Source organism: Chrysemys picta, chromosome 9, assembly GCF_011386835.1.
Source record: "Chrysemys picta bellii isolate R12L10 chromosome 9, ASM1138683v2, whole genome shotgun sequence".
Lineage (NCBI taxonomy): Eukaryota > Metazoa > Chordata > Testudines > Emydidae > Chrysemys > Chrysemys picta.
The window spans coordinates 50,076,695-50,099,822 of NC_088799.1; the positions used below are offsets into that span (position 1 = coordinate 50,076,695).

The 23,128-nt window shown below is 46.5% G+C and overlaps 1 protein-coding gene across 5 annotated transcripts in view; it reads right to left on the reverse strand.

The window, feature by feature from the left end:
- Positions 1-21,274, reverse strand: part of IGF2BP2 (insulin like growth factor 2 mRNA binding protein 2) — a 98,090-nt gene extending 76,816 nt beyond the window's left edge. For 2 of the 5 annotated variants that reach the window (XM_005308639.4, XM_042853460.2), the window contains exons 1-2: positions 20,873-21,127; positions 19,602-19,662 (exon numbers count right to left, since the gene is read on the reverse strand). In XM_005308639.4, coding sequence (XP_005308696.1) covers positions 19,602-19,662; positions 20,873-21,050 — 239 coding nt within the window. In that variant the 5' untranslated portion in view covers positions 21,051-21,127. Of the gene's footprint in view, positions 1-19,601; positions 19,663-20,113; positions 20,393-20,872 lie in introns of those variants that run through there. The other 3 variants (XM_005308638.4, XM_042853461.2, XM_065556194.1) reach the window with 3 other exon arrangements.
- Between the last annotated feature and the right edge of the window lie 1,854 nt (positions 21,275-23,128).

Consider the following 23,128-nt stretch of genomic DNA (forward strand, 5'->3'; position numbering starts at 1 on the left):
TAAAATATGCTTGGGTAAAATGTTCAAAAATGCTTAAGTGTACATCTACCCGGCGTGCAGAGCACATACACATCACACCCCCTTGTACTGGTACAGAGAGTAGTGTAGACGGTGAGGTCTGAACCCTGTGGGTAGGTACCCAGGTGCATCCCACGGGGCCCAAGCAGTGCTATTCTTAGCAACACAATGTCCCGTTGCCAGAGCCTTTCCCCACTGCCACAGGGAAAGACTCCAGCAGTACAGAAGGCTCTGACAGAGGGCAGACAGCAGGGAAAGGCTTAGCTCTCTCCTGCCAGAGCTTTTCACTGACACATGTAGCTACACGCTGCAGTGTGGACTCAGCCTGCTTTTCATTGTGGCATGTAGTGACACTCTGAACATGCTGCCGCAAGAGGTGTGCTCTGTAGGCGTAGGCTACGTCCACACTTCAAATGCTATAGCTTCAGAGTAGACACCTACGCCAGGCATTCTCCCATCGCTGTAGTCTGCCCATCCATCTCCCCGAGAGGCAGTAGCTAAGTCAATGGAAAGATTCTTCCATCGCTCTGTGCTGTCTATCACCCAGAGCGACGCAGCTATGCCGATGTACATTTCCAGTGCAGACCAGCCCGTAGCCGAAGCCCCATTTTCAGAAGTGAGACAGCCCTAAGCAGCCCATGTCCCACTGAAAGGCAATTGGACTCGGGCTTTAACAGGCAAGAGTTACAAGGGCATCGCATGGGATTAACAACAGCACCGAAGCAGGTCAGGTGCCCAACTCCCAATGGGGAGTTCCATCTCTGCTCTGTTCCCAATGGGAGTTAGACACCTAACCTGCTTCGGTGCTTTTGTCAATCCCCTAAGGCACCCATCTGCATCCTTAAGAGCCTAAATCCCTACATCACTTCTGAAAATGGGGTTTGGGCTCCTGGGGCCCTTAAGGGCTGTTGACAGAGTTATCCCCCTTAACCTTTGCTTGGACAAACTCCGTGTGCAGGAGTCAGGCGAGACTATCATAATGGCGCTTCTTAGCCCCCAATCTATGACTGTCTGATGTCCAGGGTCCTGGCTATGCAGATCTTGTGTCTCTGTGCAGCACATAGGCCCTGCTGTGATAAACGGGCTCTACAGAAACCCTTAGAGGGATCATTTGCCTTTAAGTGCCAGACATAAGATGTCCATTGTGGGCCAGATGCCTCTCTTGCTGGGGACCCCGTCAGCAGCTAGAGGCAGGCGATACATGCTCCTGGCGAACAGCCAAATGCTGGCGGCGTTAAAAATTAAGGGCAAAGTCTGAGGCCAACTCCTCAAAATGTAGAATTTCCCATGATTTCCAGAGTGCAACAGTGAGGATCGTGGAGCAGAAAAGGGTCTTATATTCCTCATCTCTTCTTCTCCTCTTTCCCTCTCTGCCCAGTCATTCTCCTAGCCATGCTAACAGCGAAAGTTACATATAGGCCCCAGCTAGGAGTGCATCAACTGTCTAATTTTAGTATTCAGAGAAAGCCAAACACAAAATCAAAAAATAACCATAACGATAAACCAACAGTTGCATTACATCTGACCTGTTTTGTAGCAGAATAAAACCAGTAACTACAGGCATACAGCAGGAGGCTACAGTTTACAGAAAAATACTTACAGTTGCAATTAGCACTGCAAATAGTTAGCCGACCTCAGTGTAGGAACATAAACACAAAAATTGTGGGGTTCAACATTTTTCCATTTCTTCATTCTGTTCTCTTTCTCTCCTTCCATCTCTGAGTTCCTTCCTTACTTTTATTTCCAACCTTTTTTATTCTCTGCCTTCCCTTTTCGCTCTTTGCTTCTGCCCCATCGCCCCCTGCCTCCATTCCAGACTCACAGGGTATTGTGGTTCTCCCCTGCTGCCCCGGCCCCAGGGTGATCTCGCAGAGCATCTTTGGCTCCATGTTCTGCAGACTGCCAGTTGTGAAATAGCCCCTAGGAGCCCCTGCAGTGCATAGCTACTGTGGAGTCATCTGAATCTCTTGGACCCTCCATCTGTACACCCTACATTGGGTCTCTGTGAAAAGGCAATTGGGGTGTTTTCCCCCGTCTACGCACCCAAGCATGACAATGAAATTCATTAACTACATAGCTAGGCAAACCGTGCCTTGCATCGCAAGGCCTGGGAATCACAATGCTGATCAAGCTGGATTAGTTCCTGACGTTCTAGGCCTGCAGACGTGTGTTCTCTGAACACTCTACAGTCTTTCTTGCGAGTGCAGTTCCAGTCAGAAATATAGTCAATGTAGAAAAAGGCACAGTCCTATTTCACAGCCCAGCCACCTGTGCGTGTCTGAATCCGATCTGCTCCCTTTCCCGAGAACACAGCAGCTGGCTATGGTTAGCACGCTAGCACTAACACTGCCATGCAGATGGTAAAGCAGGAGTGGGAAATGGCGGTGCTGCTGCCATGAAGCATGCCTAGTCTCCAACCACCAGGGTCGGGTCTGTCCAGCAGAGGACAGTGCAGACAAGCACATGGCAGCTGATCCCTTATTCCAAGCAGCCGTACCCGGCAGTTTACCAACATGAGGCCGACGTGGTAGGTCCGAGTTAGGTGATCCCCGCTCAGGGCCCAGGGGACATTCTTGGGACATGGGAAGCTACAGGACCAGGCTGTATTAGGAACAGACTAAAGCCAATGCCAACGGCCCCAGTGGGGAAGGAGAGATGCAGACTCCTCCCTAATGGAATCACAGGAGGAATGCTGCCTCCCCGACGGGCCCTTGGCGGGGGTTAATCCTCAGCCCTACCCCGTGGGGGATCCAGAGAGGATCTGAACAGGGTGGGGCTCTTGTATGCAGGGCCCAGTGCTGACCACAGCCCCAGGAGTACCTACAGCAGATCAGGTGCTGTATTCAGGCACTGGGGGGCATAGCCAGGAGCCCCCCGTTTGCTCTCCATGCATCTGGCAGCTCTGCTCTAGGGCGAGGTCCTGCTGACATAGAGGCCGGGCAGAGGAGGGGTTAGGCTCAGACCAGTGGATCTACAACTCCTCTGAGGCTCTGCTTACACTGACAATGCTACCCTGCGAGGGTCCCAGAGCACAGACTCTGGCATGAGCCTGAACCTCTACACTGCAATTAAGCAGCCCCTTAGCCCAAGCCAGTTGCATGGGCCAGCCACAGGTGTCTAATTGCAGGGAAGACATACCCACTGAGTGCTTTTACCTCCGTCCCCTGGAACAGAGCGTGGGGGCAGGCATAGGGGATGGCACTCGCCCTTACTTATCTGCAGTGCAATATCTTGTCCTGTTGCAACCTAGTGCATGTCATGTACTGACAGCTCAAGGTTATTACTTGGGAATGAAAGTTCCTAGAGTGTTTTGTGTTAAACTGCACTCTGGGGCATCTTCCTTCTCCATACCTGCTCAGCGACCCTCCTGGCTCTTCTCTCCATGAGCCTCCCTTATTCAATCCCTGCTGCTCCCTCACTTTTCTGTGTGATCAACAGGACAATTCTACTTTGGAGGGAAAGAGAGGCTGTGCCAGACTGTCTCAGGCCCAGTCTACACATCAAAGGTTTGCCAGCACCATCTTGCTTATGTTGGTTAGGAGTGTGACTGTTTGCTGACCTGGCTGTGCCGGCACAAGCCCTAGTGTAGGCACAGCTATGCCAGCAACACACTCCTGCGCTGGTATAACTGATTTGCTCAGGGAATTGGAATAACTCACACCAGACAAAGCATTTATTGCTACTAGATCATCATCTATGCTGGGAGGGTTTGCTGGTAGAAGTACAGACAAGGCCTAATGTTTTGAGCAATCAAATCAACAATGGAGCTGAAAGAGCTGAAGCAATGAAAGCCGCATTCTCTTACTGCTGCGCTCCCAGGGCTCATTCTAGGTGCAATCAGATACATTTTCTGTGCGCACGCACACACACACACTTTGAGAATTGCTGCAAAGTCAAGGCTTGGTCTTCTTTTTCAGTGGTAGAATGCTGAACCCAAATAGACCCTTTCACATTGTATTTGACTTTGAAAGGAATCTGGCCACCAGTACAGGACAGTAGGTGGCACCTTTCATGGAAAATCTGTGATTAAAAAAAGATAGATAGATACATTTTCCACTTATAGGCCATGCCTAACCACAACAGAGCAGAACTGGAAAAATGAGACCTCACCCAGTTACAGAGATGGCAAAACAACTCTGGCAGCTGGTAGAGGAATTGTGTGTAAAAAGTCTTAATCTTCATTAGAGGGGAGAGAGGGAGCGATCTTTGGTTATTGGACAAACAAAAATATAAAACAAGCAAGAGATAATCTCCATGCACCTGGCATACGATAGCTGGCTAGATCTGTAGACAATAAAAGCAAATGAAATAACACAAGCTGGCCAGTGCAAAGGCTGTTCAATGTACTCTGGAACAGAAACAAGCCACTTCTCTGCGGAAAAACCACAAATGCTATCAAAACATCCAGGGACTGCAAACAGGTACAAACAATAGAGTCACCTAAATGTCTGTACTCAGCAACCATCTTGTTGATTTCATCTAACATGTGAGGTTGGTTTTTTTAAAGATAGGTATGGATTTTTAAACACACTATGAAAACAAGGCTATTTACATACAGAATTTATTAAAATTAGGACTAGATGCTATCATGGCATCTCTCTTGCTACACTTTCCTTTCATTCAAGTGTAATTATTGGTAAGAATTTAGTAACATTTCTTTCATAAACCTTTATTTAGAGGTATGAATTTGACTGTAAAAATTAGGCTGAAATATAGCAGTGGAAGTGTCAAACTGAGCTAGGGATAAATATAACGCAGATACACAGATGTGCTCGGTACCAATTTCCTTCACACTCTAGACGCCCACTGCAGTTTGCAATCAAGGAATTTGAAGAGCAGCCAGGAAGGGCATATTGGACCCATAGAGATCTCAATGCACATTTATCAGAAAAGCTGTTTTTCTATCAGATAAATTTAACAAAGAAACATCACAGTAAGAACAGTGGTTACGTGCTGCACAGAAAGTATCTGTCAATTCTATTGCAGTCTTATTCCTGCGGCACCATAATCCAGAAAGGAAGGAGTATATTTCACAGCACTCTTCAGCTACAGTCCTGATGTAAGAAATAGATTCATAGATTCCAAGGCCAGAAGGGACCATTGTGATCATCTAGTCTGACCTCCTGTGTAACACAGGCCAGAGAACTTCTCCAGAATCATTCCTAGAGCAGAGCTTTTAGAAAAAGAGCCAATTTCAAAGTTACCGGTGATGGAGAATCCACCACGACCTTTGGTAAATTGTTCCAATGGTTAATTACTCTCACTCTTAAAAATTTACATCTTATTTCCAGTCTGAATTTGTCTAGCTTCAACTTTCAGCCATTGGATTGTGTTAGACATTTCTCTGCTAGACTGAAGAGCCCATTAGTAAATATTTGTTCCCCAGATAAGTACTTATAGACTGTGATCAAGTCAACCCTTAACATTCTCTTTGTTAAACTAAATAGACTGAGCTCCTTGAGTCTATCGCTATAAGTTGTCTACTAATCCTTTAATCATGCTTGTGGCTCTTCTCTGACCCTCTCCAATTTACCAAAATCCTTCTTGAATTGTGGGCATCAGAACTGGACACAGGATTCCAGCGGCCGTCGCACCAGTGCCAAATACAGAGATAAAATAACCTGTCTACTCCTACTTGAGATTCCCCTGTTTATGCATCCCAGGATCACATTAGCCCTTTTGGCCACAGCATCGCACTGGGAGCTCATGTTCAGCTGAATATCTACCACAACCACAAATCTTTTTTGTAGTCACTGCTTTCCAGGATAGCGTCCCTCATCCTGTAAGTATGGCCTGCATGCTTTGTTCCTAGATGTATACATTTACATTTAGCTATATTAAAATGCACATTGTTTGCCTGTGCCCAGTTTGCCAAGCAATTCAGATTGCTCTGTGCCAGTGACCTGCCCTCTTCATTATTTACCACTATCCCAACTTTTGTGTCAGCTGCAAACTTTATCAGTGATGATTTTAAGTTTTCTTCCGGGTTTTTAATAAAAATGTAAAAGAGCATAGGGCCAAGAACTGATCTTTGCAGGACCTCACTGGAAACACACCTGTTCAATGCAATTCCCGTGTACAGTTACATTTTTGAGATTCATCGAGCCTGCTTTTAATCCATTTAATGTGTGCCACCTCAATTTGATATCTTTCTAGTTTTTTTATCAAAATGTCATGCAATACCAAGTCACACACATTACAGAAGTCTATTACATCAACACTATTACCTTTATCAATAAACTTGTAATTTCATCAAAAAAGATATCAAGTTAGTTTGACAGGATCTATTGCCATAATCTCACACTGATTGACATTAATTATATTATCCTCCTTTAATTCTTTATTAATCATGTCCTTTATCTTGCCCAGGATCAATGCCAAACTGACAGGCCTACAATTCCATGGGTGATCATATTTACCCTTTTAAAATACTGGCACAACATTAGCTTTCTTCTAGTCTTCTGGAAGTTCCAAGACTTATTGAAAATCAATGTTAATGATCCAGCAAGCTCCTCAGCCAGCTCTTTTAAAACTCTTTGATGCAAGTTTTTTTGGATCTGCTTTTTTTTTTAAATGTCTAATTTTAGTAGCTGCTGTTTAACATCCTCCAAAGAGACTAGTAGAATGGAAAGAGTGTTATCACTATCACATGAGACTGCATCATCTGTTTTTCTCCAGATACAGAACAGAAATATTTATTGAACACTTCTGCCTTTTCTGCATTATTATTGATAATTCTATCATTTCCATCTACTAACAGACCAGTACCATTGTCAGGATTCTTTCTGTTCTGAATATACTTTAAAAATCTCCTTATTGTTCTTAACTCTGTTGGCCATGGATTTCTCCTTGTCTCCCTTTGGCTCCCTTATCAAATTTCTACAATTCCTAGCTTCTGATTTATACTCATTACTGTCAACTTCCCCTTTCTTCCATTTGTATATGCGCGCGCGCACACACACATACAGTTTTGTACAGTTGCCTTCACTTCCCCGCTAAACCAGGTCATTTTTTAAACCAATATAGCCTTCTTCCTCAATTGTGGCGTTTTGGGCATCTAGTAAGTTTTCTTAAACAATTCCCAGTTATCGTTCACATTTTTCTGATTAAATTCTTCCTCCCAACTGATTTGGATCATAATTGTTTTCAGCTTTGTGAAACTGGCCCTTTTAAAGCACCAAGTATGTGTGCATATAGATAGATACAAACTGGTTTGGACTTTGTAACTGACTTGTGACAACTCCCATTGTTATAAAATTTTGAGATTGCTGCACATCAGAATAATGGTGTTTCTGATTTACTCTTTAATAGTTCATTAATGGTGAATATATACTGAAGTATATACTGGGTTTTCACTTAGGCATCTTCCCTGTATCTTACACCAGATCTAAGATTTTCAGTGGTATCAGAAAACACTACACTCTGCAACACCAATTATGTGCTGTACAGACACCGAAGAGTCCAGAGACAGAAGCAGGTCTCCTTCAGTAATCTGCTTGTGACGGTGTGGGACTCACCCCTGTGGGTGAGTCCCTGTGGCACCTCCTGCTGGTCTCTCAGGGAATTAGCTCGTCCAGCCTCCGGAGTGCCCTCTGCAGGCCAATGTCCCGCTGCCACTGGCCCCCCGTGTCCCTCCCGGACCTGGTGCCCCGTTATCTGGGGTGCTGCTCTCTGGCGGTAACCCTTCACTCTCAGGGTCTCCCCTCCCCGGGGAACCCCCACCCACTATCCCCACCTCTCCTCAGTCGTAAGGCTACTGCCAGTCATCGTCTAGCCCCCGCACCCTGGGGCAGACTGCAGTACCAGCCTACTCATCACTGGCAAAGTTGGGTTTGGACCTGCTGCCTTTGCCTACCCCTGGGCTGTCCTCTGCAACCCCCAGTACCAGTTGGCCTTCTGCTAGGCCGCAGCCTGGGGCTCTCCAGGCTCGAGCTCCCCAGCTCCTCTCCCTTTCCCCAGCCCTGCTCCACTCAGGTACTCTGCTCAGGTCCATCTCCCTCTACAGCTAGAGAGAGAGACTCTGCCAGCTTCTGGCTCACTGGCCTTTTATAGGACCAGCTGTGGCCTGATTGGGGCATGGCCACAGCTGTGGCTGTTTCCCCAATCAGCGGAGGCTTGCTGCTTTCCTATCAGCAGGCCTCTCACAGTCTCAGCCCTCTCCCAGGGCTGATTTCAAGCCCTTCAGGGCAGGAGCAGGTGACCACCCTGCTACACTGATACATGTCAATACACAGAGAAGTCTGCACTTTCAAGAAGCACGTGGTTAGAGTCCCTCTTTGTACATTCCACTTGGAAAACAAGGAAAGTATCTTCTAGTGTCATCAGGAATTCAATATTCTCTGCTCACCTGAGATTCCTGCCAAAATGTTGTGTCAAGTATTTCAGTGTAAGAATAGCTCTGGAGTAACCCAGAAGTCCATGTCATTCACTTAGGATTCAGAATGCCAATTTCCCTTCTCAAACCATTTTTTCTTTTTTTTCTTTTGGGGGGTGGGGGGAAGGTTAATTTGGTAGCATGTATTTTCTTGATTATATCCACATCAAACCATCCGGCTGTGTTTGTTCTTTGCCTGACTTTCACAGGCCCTACTAATGTCAAGCCTTTGAGGAAACAGAATTTTCAAACTCCGCTGTTTGCATAACAATGCCAGCTCCTCCCTGCCCCCCCGCCCCGTACCTGCCCCCCAAACACACATTCATTCAGTAGCTTGCAATGTCACAAAGGCCACATGGCACTGTTTCATTCTCAAGCTGTCTAAGGCCATTCATAAAATTACACTCCTAAAATGTACAGTTGGCAATTCGGGATTCCATAATTAAGGGCTGGCGAATGGATATTAATCGACAAGCACCTTGCAGGATTCCTCATGCTACACAATAAGGGCCACTGCTCTGGAGACTATGGCCATAGGCTCACAAACAAGAGGTAGTCCCTGCCCCAGGGAGCTTGCAATCTAGGAGCTGGGTTGTGCCATTAAGGCATAGGCCTGGGTAGGCAGTGATACAGGAGGCTGTGTTTCCCCTGGAATTCCTAGGGGGCAGTGTTTTATGACATCATGCACTGCATGAGCTCCCGCAGTGCCAGCTGTGCTAATGGGTGCGAAGCCATCTCAGCCCTCCCTGACCCTTTCAGGTGGCTGAGCTACAGCGGTGCCCACAGTCTGGGGTGGCCTCTGTGCTTGCTGAGCCCGGGCTCCAATGTCTTTGGGGGGAAACGCACTTCCTCCACTCCCTGTCCTCCTTCACCCCTCAACCCCACACACCCATCTAGGGGCCAGCCAAAGAGAACCAGGAAAAACCACGTGGAGACACCATGCCAGGAAGGCCGGTGGGCAAGGGCTCTATCCCTCGAGGGAGCCAGTCTCAGACGACGAGGGGCGTGGCACCATCTTACCGCAGTGGGCAATTACTGGTGTCCAAGGAGTGAGTTCTAAGGGGGATTCTGAATGCAGGGGGCTCACCTGGTACCATGGAGATGGGAGGGAGCTGCAGGCACAAGGGGCCACAGTCTCTGCTTCACTACAGCCCCTTAGAGCGGCTCTGCCGACACACAGAGGACAGGAACCCGGCGCTTCTGGCCAGCTGGGAACTGGCCCTGTCTAGGGAGAAACCCCAGGTGGCACAGAGCTAGCATAATGGCTCCCCCGAGCAGGGCATGTGGCCAGAACCTGACTCACCCACTGGCAAGTCATTTGGAATGGGTGACAAGGCAGAAGCCAGGTGGCAGAGGGGCCCAAAAGGAAATGAGAGGGAAGAAGGTCAAGGCTGGGGCTGTGGATGGCACATTTGGGGACAAGAGGGGAGGAGGGAAATGGGATGATGTTTGGAGAGGGAGGTGGAAACAAGGGCACAGGAGAACATCCAGGAAGGTAGTTGGAAGTGAAGGGGGAAGCAGTGACTGGGGGAGCAAGAAGAGCCTGCAGGTGGAGGAGATAGGGTCCGGGGTCAGAGAGAAACCTCAGTGTCAGGAACCAGAATGAAGGAGGAGAGGGTGAAGCAGGGTGGCAGGAAGTAGCTTGCACCAGATCCAGTCACTTCTCTCCACAGATGCTGGTGAGGTGAACAAAGCAGAGGGGCAGGGTGAGCAGAGGGGGTTGGGGCTGGGCATGCAAGACTCACTGAGGGTGGCAGAACTGGGCTCAAGGGGGGGGGGGGAGGGATGCTCTACAAAAAAGGGGGAACAAGCTGACAGAAGAGGACGTGAGCAAGGAGCCTGCGTTTTCTCCAGCACGCTCAGCAGAGGGCGCGCAGGAGGCAGCCATGCCAGGACTGAAGGCAGTGAGAGCAGGGCAGTTAGGGAGGAGTTCCCCCTAGCACCCGGAGAATGGACGGAGGAGAGGGCTGGTGCTCAGAGGGGCTGACCACACAGACTATCCTTGATATGGCAGTCCTGGGAGAAGGGGGAAAGAGGAAGAACAAAGAGAAGAAAGATGAGGCCAGGAAGAGGGAACTCAGAGCAGCGATTGGTAAAGCCAGGTCTAAAGAGCAAGGAGGGCAGTGAGCTGCTTGACCCAGGCCTGGGGGGCCAATAAGGAAGCCAGGGAGAGGCACGAAGAACCCACTGAGTCCGGAGGGTGGGAGCTGACCTTGCCCAGGCTAAGGGCAGATTACTTGGATGGAGGCAGAGAGGTATGAGCAGGGAGGGGAAGACAGACAGGAGCGAAAGGTTTGTGCAGGCAGAGAGGCTGGAAGGCGTGTGAGCAGCCTGGCTGGAGAAGGCTTGGGAGAGGCCCCCAGGAGCCAGTGCGGGAGCAAGGAGGTGGCAGGAGAATGAGATCCTGACACTGTGAGTGGGGGTTAATTTGCTGGACCCGGAGCAGGCATCCGGAGGCAGCAGAGGCAAAGGGAGGAGGAGAGAAGGAAAGTGTGCTGTGGATCTGGAGAAGAGGCGTTGCGAGGGCACATGTCACTCCAGGCTAAACAGCTTCCATTCTAATCAGAGCAGGAGCTCATCAAGCAAAGATTCCTGTAACACTTCTCCTCTGACCAGGGCAGTGAGCAGCCTCCGCAGCCCGCCCTACAGGCACAGCCGGCAGCAGAAGAGCACGGCTGCATGCCACTTTGTAAAAACCATAGCAGAGGTTCCACTAGCAGCCTGCTAGCTATCTGCGGGTCACCCTGCCACCATCTCCACACCGTAACCCAGACCTAGGGAATCGGACAGCAGTGACAAGCAGCTCTGTGGGAGACCAGCCGTGTCCTCAACCCTGACCATCCACATCAGCATTAAACTGCTCACTGGCCCCTGAGAATTTGGGTGGAGAAACAGGACTGCCAGCTGCCTCCCTGCAACAGTTCCCTCAATGTGGAATGAAAACCTTTGCTTCTTACTTAGGCATTTCTCATCTGAACAAATCTTGCATGTCTGCAGACTTCACTGCAGCAAGCGGCACGTCTCCCCAGAAGGATGTAGCTGGCTGGATCTCTCGCCAGCAATACACCCCCCAAGCATCAAGCTTATACCCACTGGGACTTGGTATTCTGATTGTCTGACAGTAGTGCCACGCACTGTGCTTGGTGCTGTACACATACAAAATAAGAGATAGTCCCTCCCTAAACAGCTCTTAGGCTGAACAAACAGGACAGATGGGGGGGGGGGGTGAAAGAGAGAAAATAATATTGTTATCCCTATTGTACAGCTAGGGAGGTATATCAAATAGAGAGAAATAGAGATCAATCTATATCAAACAAACTGCATCAGTGCACATAGCTATAACATACCAGAGAGATTCCTTCCTCGAAGGAATCAAGTTCCTCCAAATTACAGATGCCAACTTTTGCTGGCTTGGGCAAAAACTCTCTGTAATGTTAGTTTTTAACCATTACTAAATATAGGTGCTTTACCCCTCCTCCTCCCCGCATCTATGGAAAATATTGCCATTCCAGACCTATAGTACCACAACAACATTGCATGCAACCAATCAAAGCAGGTCACTTTGTAGAGAGAGTCTCTAATACAATTACACTGAAAGCTGTTTGGAGATCATTTAAACTAGCTACCTGAGATAGGAACTAAGGTGGCCTGGGTGGACGTTTCCTTGTAGCTCTCTAGTCTGTATTTTGCCTCCAGATTAGATCAATACACCATATGTATAAAATTTCCAGCAACCGTGTGCTTAAGTGACTCAATGATAATAATCAGGAAAGGTGTCTACTGGGAATAGGAGTAGAGTGTTACAATTCCTAAACACTGGTTCTCCACTTGCAAAGTAACTCCCTGCTCTCCATGTGTCAGTATATAATGCCTGCATCTGTAACTTTCACTCTATGCATCTGAAGAAGTGAGGTTTTTACCCACGAAAGCTTATGCCCAAATAAATCTGTTAGTCTTTAAGGTGCCACCAGACTCCTTGTTGTTTTTGTAGATACAGACTAACACGGCTACCCCCTGATACTCAATGAGCTTATTAATTTAGGATTGGCGTTTACCACAGCTTCTAGAACAAACTATCCACTACTGACTTATTTTTATAACGTGATTTTTTTCTTATGCTATCTGAAGGCAAAGGGATGGGGAGATGGATGGGAGTACAATATAAACTGCTTGTTCTCTCAATTTTACTTCCAATTCTCACACCTCAACAGCAACACAAAGAGGAAAATGGGGAAAGAACAGGCTAATGGAGAAGTGACACGTGAAAACCTGTCATCACTACCAGTATCTTTCAACGACCTGAAGAAGAGCTCTGGGCAAGCTGGAAAGCTCGTCTCTTTCCCCACAGAAGTTGGTCCAATAAAATACATGTTCTCACCCACCTTGTCTCTCTGTTGCCAGTACAGACAATTTACTTTGTTGAACTATTTTTTCCATGAGCTCCTTCCTCACATTTCACAGAACTTTCAGCCCCAGACACCCCCAAGTAAGGCATTTGGAGAAAACTGTGTGTTGCTCTTTAGGAATTGTAACACTACTCCTATTCCCAGTAGACACCTTTCCTGATTATGACAGGAGAATACATCCATTCACACAAATCAGAGCCTATCAAGACATAACCTTCCACATGCTGGTGATAGGAAGAGGGGAGGAACACATACACACAACAGATGAGCCACAATATTTGTATAGATGTATTTCTGAGATAGATTCTTCAAGAGTTTACTTTTTGCTTTAAACAAGCAGCGAGAGAACGCTAAACTATAGATTCAGAGGTTCAGCAGGTGTATTTACAATAGTCTGTCTGTGCAAATAGGTGTTCATGGGTTTCCAGCAAGCTGATAAATATAAAGCTTGGTATGTTTTACACATCGGTCTAATCTCCTCTCCATAAACATGTGTACCTGACACTCAAAAAAGTTACACACACATAGTAAAAGGAGAATAGCTGCCTATACACAGTAACACGGAGACTTGTAACTTAATTCCATTCTAGATATTTAGACTTCTTCAGCAGCATGTGGAATGCTTATTAAAAAAAAAAAAAGAACATCTTGTCATCAAGAAACAAACCCATACTAGAATATGGCACAGATAAGCATCACGTAAGGCATAATTTGAAATGAAGAAAACCTCTTGGAAAAGTACATTTCACTATTTTAAAATGGACTATCCTGCCTGATGAAATGGCATTTACTACAAGCAAGGTCTGAAGCAAGATAATGGAGCAAACATTCAAGCTTTTTTCCTCCATTTGGGAATCCCATGTGATAGACTCTGCTGTTCTCTCCCACAGCATCGTACACAAAAATTGCAACTATTCCCTTTCACTGGTACAATATGTGGAAAACCAGAATGAAGTTCACAACCAGAAGAGGAAAAAGAAAACCTTAAAAATAATGCTGGAAGAACATTGCAATTTGGCTACCCAAAATAGAACCCATACATGCCACCAAATGCAAATTATAAGTTTGCAAAAGCAACCAGTGGAATTATAAAGTAAAAGAGCTTTTTAAAAAGTGTTTTAATGACAGTGAGCTTCGGGGGGGAAATAAATATTTTCAGTGCTGGGTCCCACTAAGTGTCATTCTGTTTTGCTAAAATAATAATACTCGGCACATTCAGCAATTCACATTTTCAAAACACAGTCCAAATGCCAACTAATTACAATTCCCTACACTGCTATAGGGTAGGTAAGTATTATTTTTAAAGTACATTCAATGTCAACATTCTTCCATAAACCAGTTAACTCCTGTCTAACTGTGACTTAATCACGGCTGTTTAAGAAGATATAAATTATACTCCATATACAGTTAGCTGTGCTCTGTAGAGAGAGCGCAAATTGGTTTGAGACTCAGTTCACACAACAGCCAGAAGACCCTCTCGGTGTCTATGTGAATCCTTTGATTCCATTTTGTAAAATTCTTGGGTATATTTTTTAAACACTAAATGACCCAGGTCCAGCCTGCCCCTTTCTAGAAATCCAGAAGGGCAGCTGACATTTAAATCTTTGATTAATATTTGAAAAATGTGGCATGAATGGGGTTTGGAAAAAGTCAAACATTCCCAGATCAGAAAAGTCATATTTCTTTCATTGCATCCCACACAGAATTACTTGTGTGTGTATGTGCAAGAAGGAGGCAAGCGGGAGAAACTAAAGATGTAAAAGTGTCAGTCATGTCTCCTGATTGGACTTCTGTTGATCAAGGGTGAGGTTCCTTAGCTAAAGCACTAAACAGGATCATTTTACATGTAAATCATTTTTGTCACAATTATGCATATCAGGGACAAACGAAACAACAACCGAATGGTCATGATATTAGCCCTCTGGTAGTCCACACTTTGTGCCACGTGACTCTGCCCCTTGATATAGCAGTACTAAAATATTTAACAACCACTGCCATCCCAACACTCTGCCCCCTCTATTCTTTTTAAAAAAAATACATATTGCTTTATTTCAAACTACCACCACCAAAATGAATCATGAAAATTACACACAAAGCTCAGACCAGAGTCTCTAACCACTTGGGGCAGTTGTGAACATTCAGTTTCAGGCTGGAATGGTGATTCACACTTAAACATCAAATAGTTTGAAGTTTCAAAAATAAAATCTACCCTTAAAATGGACATTTTTCTTTGTAAAAACCTCTGTGTTTTGATTATTTATTTCAACAACTAAAGCAAATACCTAGCTATATTTAAACCATTTGCACAGTTTTCTATTTCAGATTTCTTTTGTACACCATATTAATGTTCCTTTTCCTCTTAAAAAGAGTAGCAAACTGTTTAATGGGGGATTCCAGCACTACAGAGACACTGTAGCTTTCAGCCTTGAATTTTCTAATTTGATATTTTAAAAGTAGCTAAAATCTAGGGTTTCCTTTTGAAAATTGTGAAAGATCACTGTTCCCCTAGTCATTCGGAGATTAGCTTCACAAGTGTAATTCTGGCAGATATTCCTTGCCCCTATCTCCTGAACAACTGTTCCATATTCACAGAAAACACTAAAAGAGGATCAGGACATGCATGGGCAAGGAAGGATTTTAAATGAAGACAAGTTTCATAAAAGTGCAGCAGGTTTCCAGATTATTAGAAACAGGGTCTTTTTTTAAAAATTGCATTGCTTTGATTGAATTGCAAAAATCTAGATCTGAATGCATTAGACATTTGTATTTGTTAAAGTAAATCAGAAAAGTAATATTCTACTGAAGTTTTGCCATTAAATAGAATAGTAAAATATTTTTAAATGTTCTACTAAATTAGATTTGAAGACTTCTCTAATTAGCTCACCCAGTGCATTGTTCTAGATTATACTAATGTTATACATTTGATTTTTAAAAATAATATTGAAAACATAAAAGAAGAAGTCTTTTCAAATAAAGGAATTGGAAATTTAAAACATTGTGAACATTAAATTGAGTTATTTAAACTAATCTGTTTTATTTCTGCCAAATACACATTACATGAAAGTTAGCATTAACAGATTTTTGTTTTGTCCATATTTCATAATTCACAGTTTTCTAATGTTTATTATTATTAACTATGTATTCAGCATCTGCAGCTAAGAATCAAAGTTTTCGATGTATTACATGTCTGCATAAAAAGCATAATTACAGGACTTTTTTTTTTTTTTTTTTTTTAAAACACAGCTTCTCATTCAGCAAATTCTTGAAACAATATGACTTTAAGCAAATGAAGCATTCTCTGTTACCAGAGAATTTAAAGTTTACATGATAAAAAGTGGGTTTTTTTAAATTAGTTTGTCTATACACAATGTAGTACATACAAACAAAAAACAATTGGGATACTGTTTTCTTTAACATTCTTATAGGAGGCAAAAATCACTTGAAGTAGAGAGAACACAATTACTGATTTTTAACTCATGAAAGACAAATTCATAAGCTCTCCTGCACTACTTCATGCTATTTCTCACTACCTCCAGCCCTGTAACCTCCAATCCTTCTACATTACCATGAGGAGGTGTATAGAAAGTGGAGTTTGCAGTGCTACTTCTGACTATTTTACACTATTTCTTAGCTACATAAAGACATACAGATGAGAATGAGGGTTATTTTTGTTTGTGTTTTTGAAATCTAATTCCTGAAAAGGTTCAAGGAAATTTTAACTAAACACAGTAGTGAGAATAAAACTTACTATTTACACATCAAGAGATATTTCAGACACATTTCAATAACAGGCATAACAGAGGTTTTCCCTCTTTATTAAATCCAAACACTACAATGCTACACATTCAGTCCAAACATATAACAACATAAAAAGTATCAAACAAAACCATAAAACACAAAACAAATTTGGACCAAAAGATTTTAAAATAATACATATAATTAACCTGGTACAAAGCTAGCATTCAGGGGAAGTTCTCTGCAGTTTTATTCAATAGTTTTACATTCACATAGCATCAGAACTGTAGGACAGTATCAGCTTGTGTGTAACATGGAAAGTTTTCAGATCCTACACAGCTAACTCAGACAAAACTCCCTACAAAGTCACTGGCAATTTTGCCAGAGCAAGGGGCGTTGGGCAGGGTCCTGTGCATGCAGATTAAGGGTCCCCACGTATTGGTGCTGTTGACATCAATGGAAGTCACTGCACAAATTCTAATTCTTACAAGCATTAGAATAGTTTGTGGGTTTTCTACAAAGAAAAACTAAATGTAAGCCTGTGTAAGCCTTTATTCCATGATAAAACCATGTTATAAAAAACAGGATGAAATGTCCAAGCTAACTAATATTAAGCCAAAGACACCTTTATATTAACAACAGCTTTTTCAGAGGTCAAAAAATGACATGATCAAATCCAAACACGAACTCAACAATCTGAGGAAACCAAGTAACCAAACTGAAATAGAACCCTCAGGGACAGCTGAATATATAGCAGAAAAAGGCAAAAGAAATATTAGATTCTCTCTCTCGACTGTTCAATTATTTTTTTTCAGAGATCCCCAAGCTTTTACTGCAGGTAAAGAGGAATTCACTGTTCCCATCTTTTTGCTTTATGTAACATATGTAACAGACCTGGAAGTGAATACATCCCCAGAGAACTGCCCTTCTAACTAACTGGGCTCTAGCTCAATCATTCTTAAAGTCCTAAGAGTGCAAGAACACTGAGAAAAACTTACTGCAAAGATTTACCTGCTTTGAAATATTTGAGAGTTACTTTTTTTTATTTCCAGGTAAACTTCTGCATGCTCATTGCATAAGAAACCAGAACACTGTCACATCTTTCACATATGTGCATTAGAAACAACCAACAATATCAATCCCAGTGCCAGACATTAGCCATTTCTCACCAAACTTCATCAAGCTGCCTAAGTTAATTTTCTATGTACCCGTATTTTAAAAATAATACTTGACAATCAATCACACTGAAAAGACCCAGCATGAAGCTAAAGAAGCAGCATCAGCAAATTAACACATTCAAGAAGAGCCTTTGCATACAATTTGTATAGTGAGCCTGCGTTTTCACTGAGTTCCACTTCAGACATTTCACAGGAGCACATGTTCAAAGAACACTCTGACTGCTGAGCTATATAATAAATTCTAGACTTTTTTTTTTTTTTTAAGTTACACATTCGACACACCTGGTTAAAAGATTCATTTCAAAGACACTTCAAATCAGCAACATAAATATATTTAGTGTTTATTATTCTAAAAGAGAACAAGGAAGGAGAAACTTCAGCTTGCAGAAACAAAAGCCTGGATTATTTTTCTTTTGCTAAAACCTCTTTACAAAGCTGGCATTTAATGCAAGCCGCATTTTGCAGCCTACTGTGTTCTCCGTTAGGCAACCAAACCATTTTCAATGTGAAATTTGCTTTAAAGCTTTCCCTTTACCCACTGCTGGGGGAGGGGACTCAGAGCAGGAACAGAACCAACAAGCTGCACATTAAAAGATGTCCTGCCCCACGCTCTCTGAGCATTGTGAAGTTCACGTCTCGTGACACTTAAAAATAACATACACCAGATAATATTGCAAATCCTCCACTGCTCAAAAGATTTTGCATCTATCAACACGCAAACTATACAAACTCTCTAAAACACCTTTTCCCCTTATAATAACAGTTCAACTGTACCATCCCTGCAAAAGGCAGGCCTCTCAGAAAAATCACTACTGCCTTTCTATACCACTGCAGATCTGTGACAGAGCTTGCAATTATATTTCTCAAGATAAAAAATGCCCACCACTATGTTAGAAGTTTAGAAAGAGATGGCAGCAGATCTTGTACATTTATAAAAGTTTGTGTTAAACAGCTGCCCTAGTAAAATACTACAAGTTGTTTACCTGACAGTATAACAAATTAGTCAGTACATTGGATTTATTTGGATCAAGGGCTTCACACTCATAACCAAAATGACCACAAAAAGTTTTTATGAATATGCTGCATCCTGAGGGAACAATAGTGACAAAGTGAAGAAGTGTCATACGGCCCAATCAGAATAAAAACTAATTCAAGGAAAATGCAAATAGTAAGTCAGTGACAGAAGAGACCCCCATCTGCCCACGCATGAACAGACCACTCTGCAGCCATCTAAATGGCATGCATTAGATTCTATGCCATCCCCAGAAAGTTCTGTTTACACACGTCCCATACTAGTGCCTTTTGGTTACAAACATTTCAGAACTTTGGCTCATAAGCAGCTGCCACGCCAAAAAGGGCTTTTAACTTCTTTAACTCTCAAAATAAATCAAGATGTTGCTCCAAAGCCTTGGAGATATTGACTAACTTATCCAAAGGACATTTTGTTACCCTCAGCAGAAAGCACTTCAGAGGAAAGAAAAGCAAAAACTAACGAATTGTAATTTTAGCTAGGGAATTTCAGCTGACACAGTAAATATTTACTACTTACTTGCCACAGGAAGTCTTCCACAAAGCCTTTGTTACCATTGTGATCTTTAAAAGTGTGTGTGTGTGTGGGGGGGGGACTTTTTGCATTTGGTAAACAAGTTACTGCACTGGGAAGAAATGCTTTCCATCCCAACCCGCGTGGAAAGAGGAAAGCCCATCAGACTTCAAAAGTAAATCAATGGCTAGGGCACGCAGCTAGCCATAATGAAAGTAAAAATGCAACTATTGCAACTACCTTCAGCACCCTTGCAAACAACCCTGCTGCCAAGGAGCTAGAGCCGTTCTGGGACTCGCCGCCCCTCGCACGGACTCGAGACAGAGAACGCATGGAAAGGGATTTACCTTAGCTTTTTAGGGACGGAGTAATCCACCTCCATGACTTTGCCATGCAGCTCCACTTTACCTTTAAAACACAACAACAACAGAGACTCAGCATCGTCCGAAGCACAGTCTGGGAGCTAGGGCAGGAAATCTACCCAAAAGTCGGCGACTGCCCTGCACCCCGAACTGCGTGGAGAGCCCTGGGGCAGGGGGCAGCCTGCTGGGGGGTCAGGGGGTGCTGCCCGGGGGCGGGAGGGCGCCCAGGGGTCCACGCCCTGGACCCCTGACAACAGTACAGTCATTTTCACAAGCAGCACCAAATGGAGAGGCTGGAGTCCGTAGCCCTCAAAATGAAGGACTGGGGCAGCCATGCTTCCACTCCCAGGGCTCCTGCCGCCCACTCCGCTAACCAGAGCTAGCAGGACTTCGCGGGGCTGCGCTCGCTTGCTCGCGGAACACCATGGCAATCTCCCGGCAGCCAAGCCCCACATGCCTCCTCTCCTGCTCTCCTCCTGCCTCTCCTTTCCCCCTACCCGGCACGGGGCGCCAGCTCGGCCGGAGTGGCCCGTCGGGGCTGCCAGAGGGTCCCCTGTGTTTGGGGCTGCGTTGGCCTGGCGCTGCCGTGTGGCTCCTACTCCCTGGCTGGGCTGCAGTTCGCTCGGGGCCCCCCAGCTGCCTCTCGGCCGCTCTTTGCTCCGCGCCCCCGGCGAGTTGGGGCAGGGCACCTCGTAAAAAGGTGCCCGAGGCCGGGAGGGTGGCAAGGGGGCGGCCGGGCGGCGGACCCCGGGCCCCGGCTCCTCTCAATAAAATCGGAGAAAAAAATCAGGGAAAAATAGCCCGGCTGGAGGGAAGCGAGGGAGCGGGGCGGGAGCGGCTGGTCCCGCAGGGCCGGGGCGAGGGGGGACCCGGGTGCCGCGGGCGGGTGTCGGGGGTCACGGGGCGAGGGACAGGACCCCCGAGGGCCTGGGGGCCAGCAGGGCGTGGGGAGCTGAGTGGATTCCTGCGGCGGATCCCCGGGGGGAGGGAGCCGGGGGTCGCGGAGGGGGGTCAGGAAGGGATCCCGGGAGGGGCGGGGAGGGTCCCTGGAGCTCCCTGGGGAGGGGGCGCTGGATCCGGGGGGCGAGCGGGAGAGGGGCGCGCTGAGGCTCCCCGGGGAGAGGGGTCCTCGGGCAGCTGGGGTGCCCCGGGGCAGGGCTGGGAGGGTCCGGGCAGGGCTCGGGGGCGCTCCCCAGCGAGGCTCGGGGGAGCGGGGCGCCGCGGGACCCCTGACCTCGGTGCACCCGGGCGCTTACCCGAGAGGGTCTCAATGGCCCGGATGGCCCAGTTCTGGTCCGGGTAATCCACGAAGGCGTAGCCGGACTTGAGCAGGACCTGGCCGGCTAGGGGCAGCTTCCTGTCCCCGAAGAGCTGCCGGAGCTCGTCGGCGGTGGCGGCGGGGCTCAGGTTCCCTATGTAGAGCTTGTTCATCATCCGCCTCTTCGCGGGGAGCCCGCGGCCCCTCCTGCCCGCCGCCGGCACAGACCCGGGCACCGCGCTGCGCCACCCGCCCGCCCGCCGGAGCCTGCAACAGCGCCCCGCAGCCGGGCAGCGGGCGGAGCCGAGCCGAGCCCAGCCCGCGTGTGCCGCCTCCCCCCGCCCTCCCCGGGGACACCGCGCCGAGGGCAGCCGCGCCGGCTCCTCCCGCAGCCGCGAGCCCGCCGGGGGCGCAGCGGGGCTCTCCCCGGCCGGCGCCGGGATCCAGCGCCCTCCCCGCCGCCTGGGCGGGCACCATGTGCGGGACGGGCTGGGCTCGCGCGGCGCCCGCTGGCCGAGCCCCGCTTCCGCCGGCCGGGCAGCTGCTCCGCGCCCCGGAGCTGGGGAGAGGGGGCGCCCGGGGGCACCGTGCGGGACTAGCTCCGGGCCCCGCGGGCTGGGCCATGGGGAGTCCCCTCGGGGCTAGCCACGGGCGGGCGGGTTTCAGGAAAGCCCCTTCCCGCCCAGCTCTGGGCGCGGTGAGCGCTGGAGACCCCGGGGGCCCACGGCTGTGAGAGCGCAACGGCCGCCCTGCGCCCCTCGGAGGAGCTCGCAACTCTGGTGTCGGGCCGGGCCCCTGTGGAGCTGGGAGAGCACCTGGCTCACTGGCGGGCGGGGGGTGGGGGGGTAGGCAGCCGAGCTATTCGAGGTAGGGTTGGATCTCCTCCGTTGGACACAACAAGCATCCCTCCCCAGATCTCTCCCCACAGCTGGGATTTAGATGCCATTAAAACACCTGGGATGATCGCAGCAATTTCCCATCCCTTTCACACTGCTCTTGCTTTGGTTGTGATGCTCTGCAATGGGTGCATAGATCTTCGCTCTCCCTCCTGGGAGAAGGTCTGGTCCGATGACTTGGCACAAATTATTCATGCATCACTTGATGCTCTTGATTTCTTCTTCTTCTACTGCCACTATTATAACATCGAGAGGCCCCTGCTGACATCAGGGCCCCATTGTGCTAGGCCTGTATAGACAACAGTAAGATAGTACCCATCCCAAAGAGCTTAAATCTAAATGTACAAAAGTTCGTAATGGGCAAAGGCTCTTTATCTGAGCACTCCCTCCTCAATCTGTTGAGGCTTCCAGTCCCCACCTTTCTCACAGGAGGCTCTCAGCATGCTCTCTTCCAGCCCATCAAAGTTCGCTGAGCACAACTCTCATTTTAAATAGATGTAAAACGCTGTCCGGTCTAAGGTTTAAATGATTATTTTCCACTAAGGAGCCATTGGCAATGAGCAGGGGAGGAAAGAGGAGAAAATTTTGATTAATTTTTGAACAGTTTCAGTCATAATTGTAGCTAAACATTTGATAGTAAACTGTCTGAAGAAAGATGATTTTCTGTCTATTTGGATTTCAGTCTTTTATTAGTTGCTGGCCTCCAGAAAAAAGACCCAGGCTGTCAGAGTAGACTAAGGAGAATGGGGAGTTACCGGACATACCAGTCAAATCCACAGCAGATGACCGAATAGGTTTCTTTGAAAAACCTGGCAAAGGATTTTATTTTATGCCAATGATTTATTTTGCTAAGCACCTGTTGTGACACAGAGGCTCCTTGGCAAAGGTTCTCCTGTTTTTTGCAAATAACTCTCACCTTGGACCAAAGCTCACCACACCAAAAATGTCTTACACGAGATTTATCTGTAAAGAGGAATGTGTTGGTATCTACAGAAAGCTCGTAACTTGTCAAGACCCATAATCATTGTGAGATGTGTGTGCGGGTAATGTTTATGGAATACTGTATTTATAATGAAAGTCTGCTTTATGGACTTGGAGTAGAAATTAGTCACAGGAGTAATGTGTCTCGATGATGACCCTTTCAAGCAAGAGGGAGTCATCACCCCTCTGTAGTCAGCCAGTGAGGTAATGCAAGGTTCTATTGTCTACCCTTGCCACATCCCAGAACAGTCAATGGAAAACCAAGTGCAAATGATCTAAACCATTGGGAGGTGAACCAGACCATTACAGTGGAGTGCCCTGGCCAAGAATAAAGACAAAAGGCTTTTTCAATATAACAGAATGTAGGGAGAGGCACT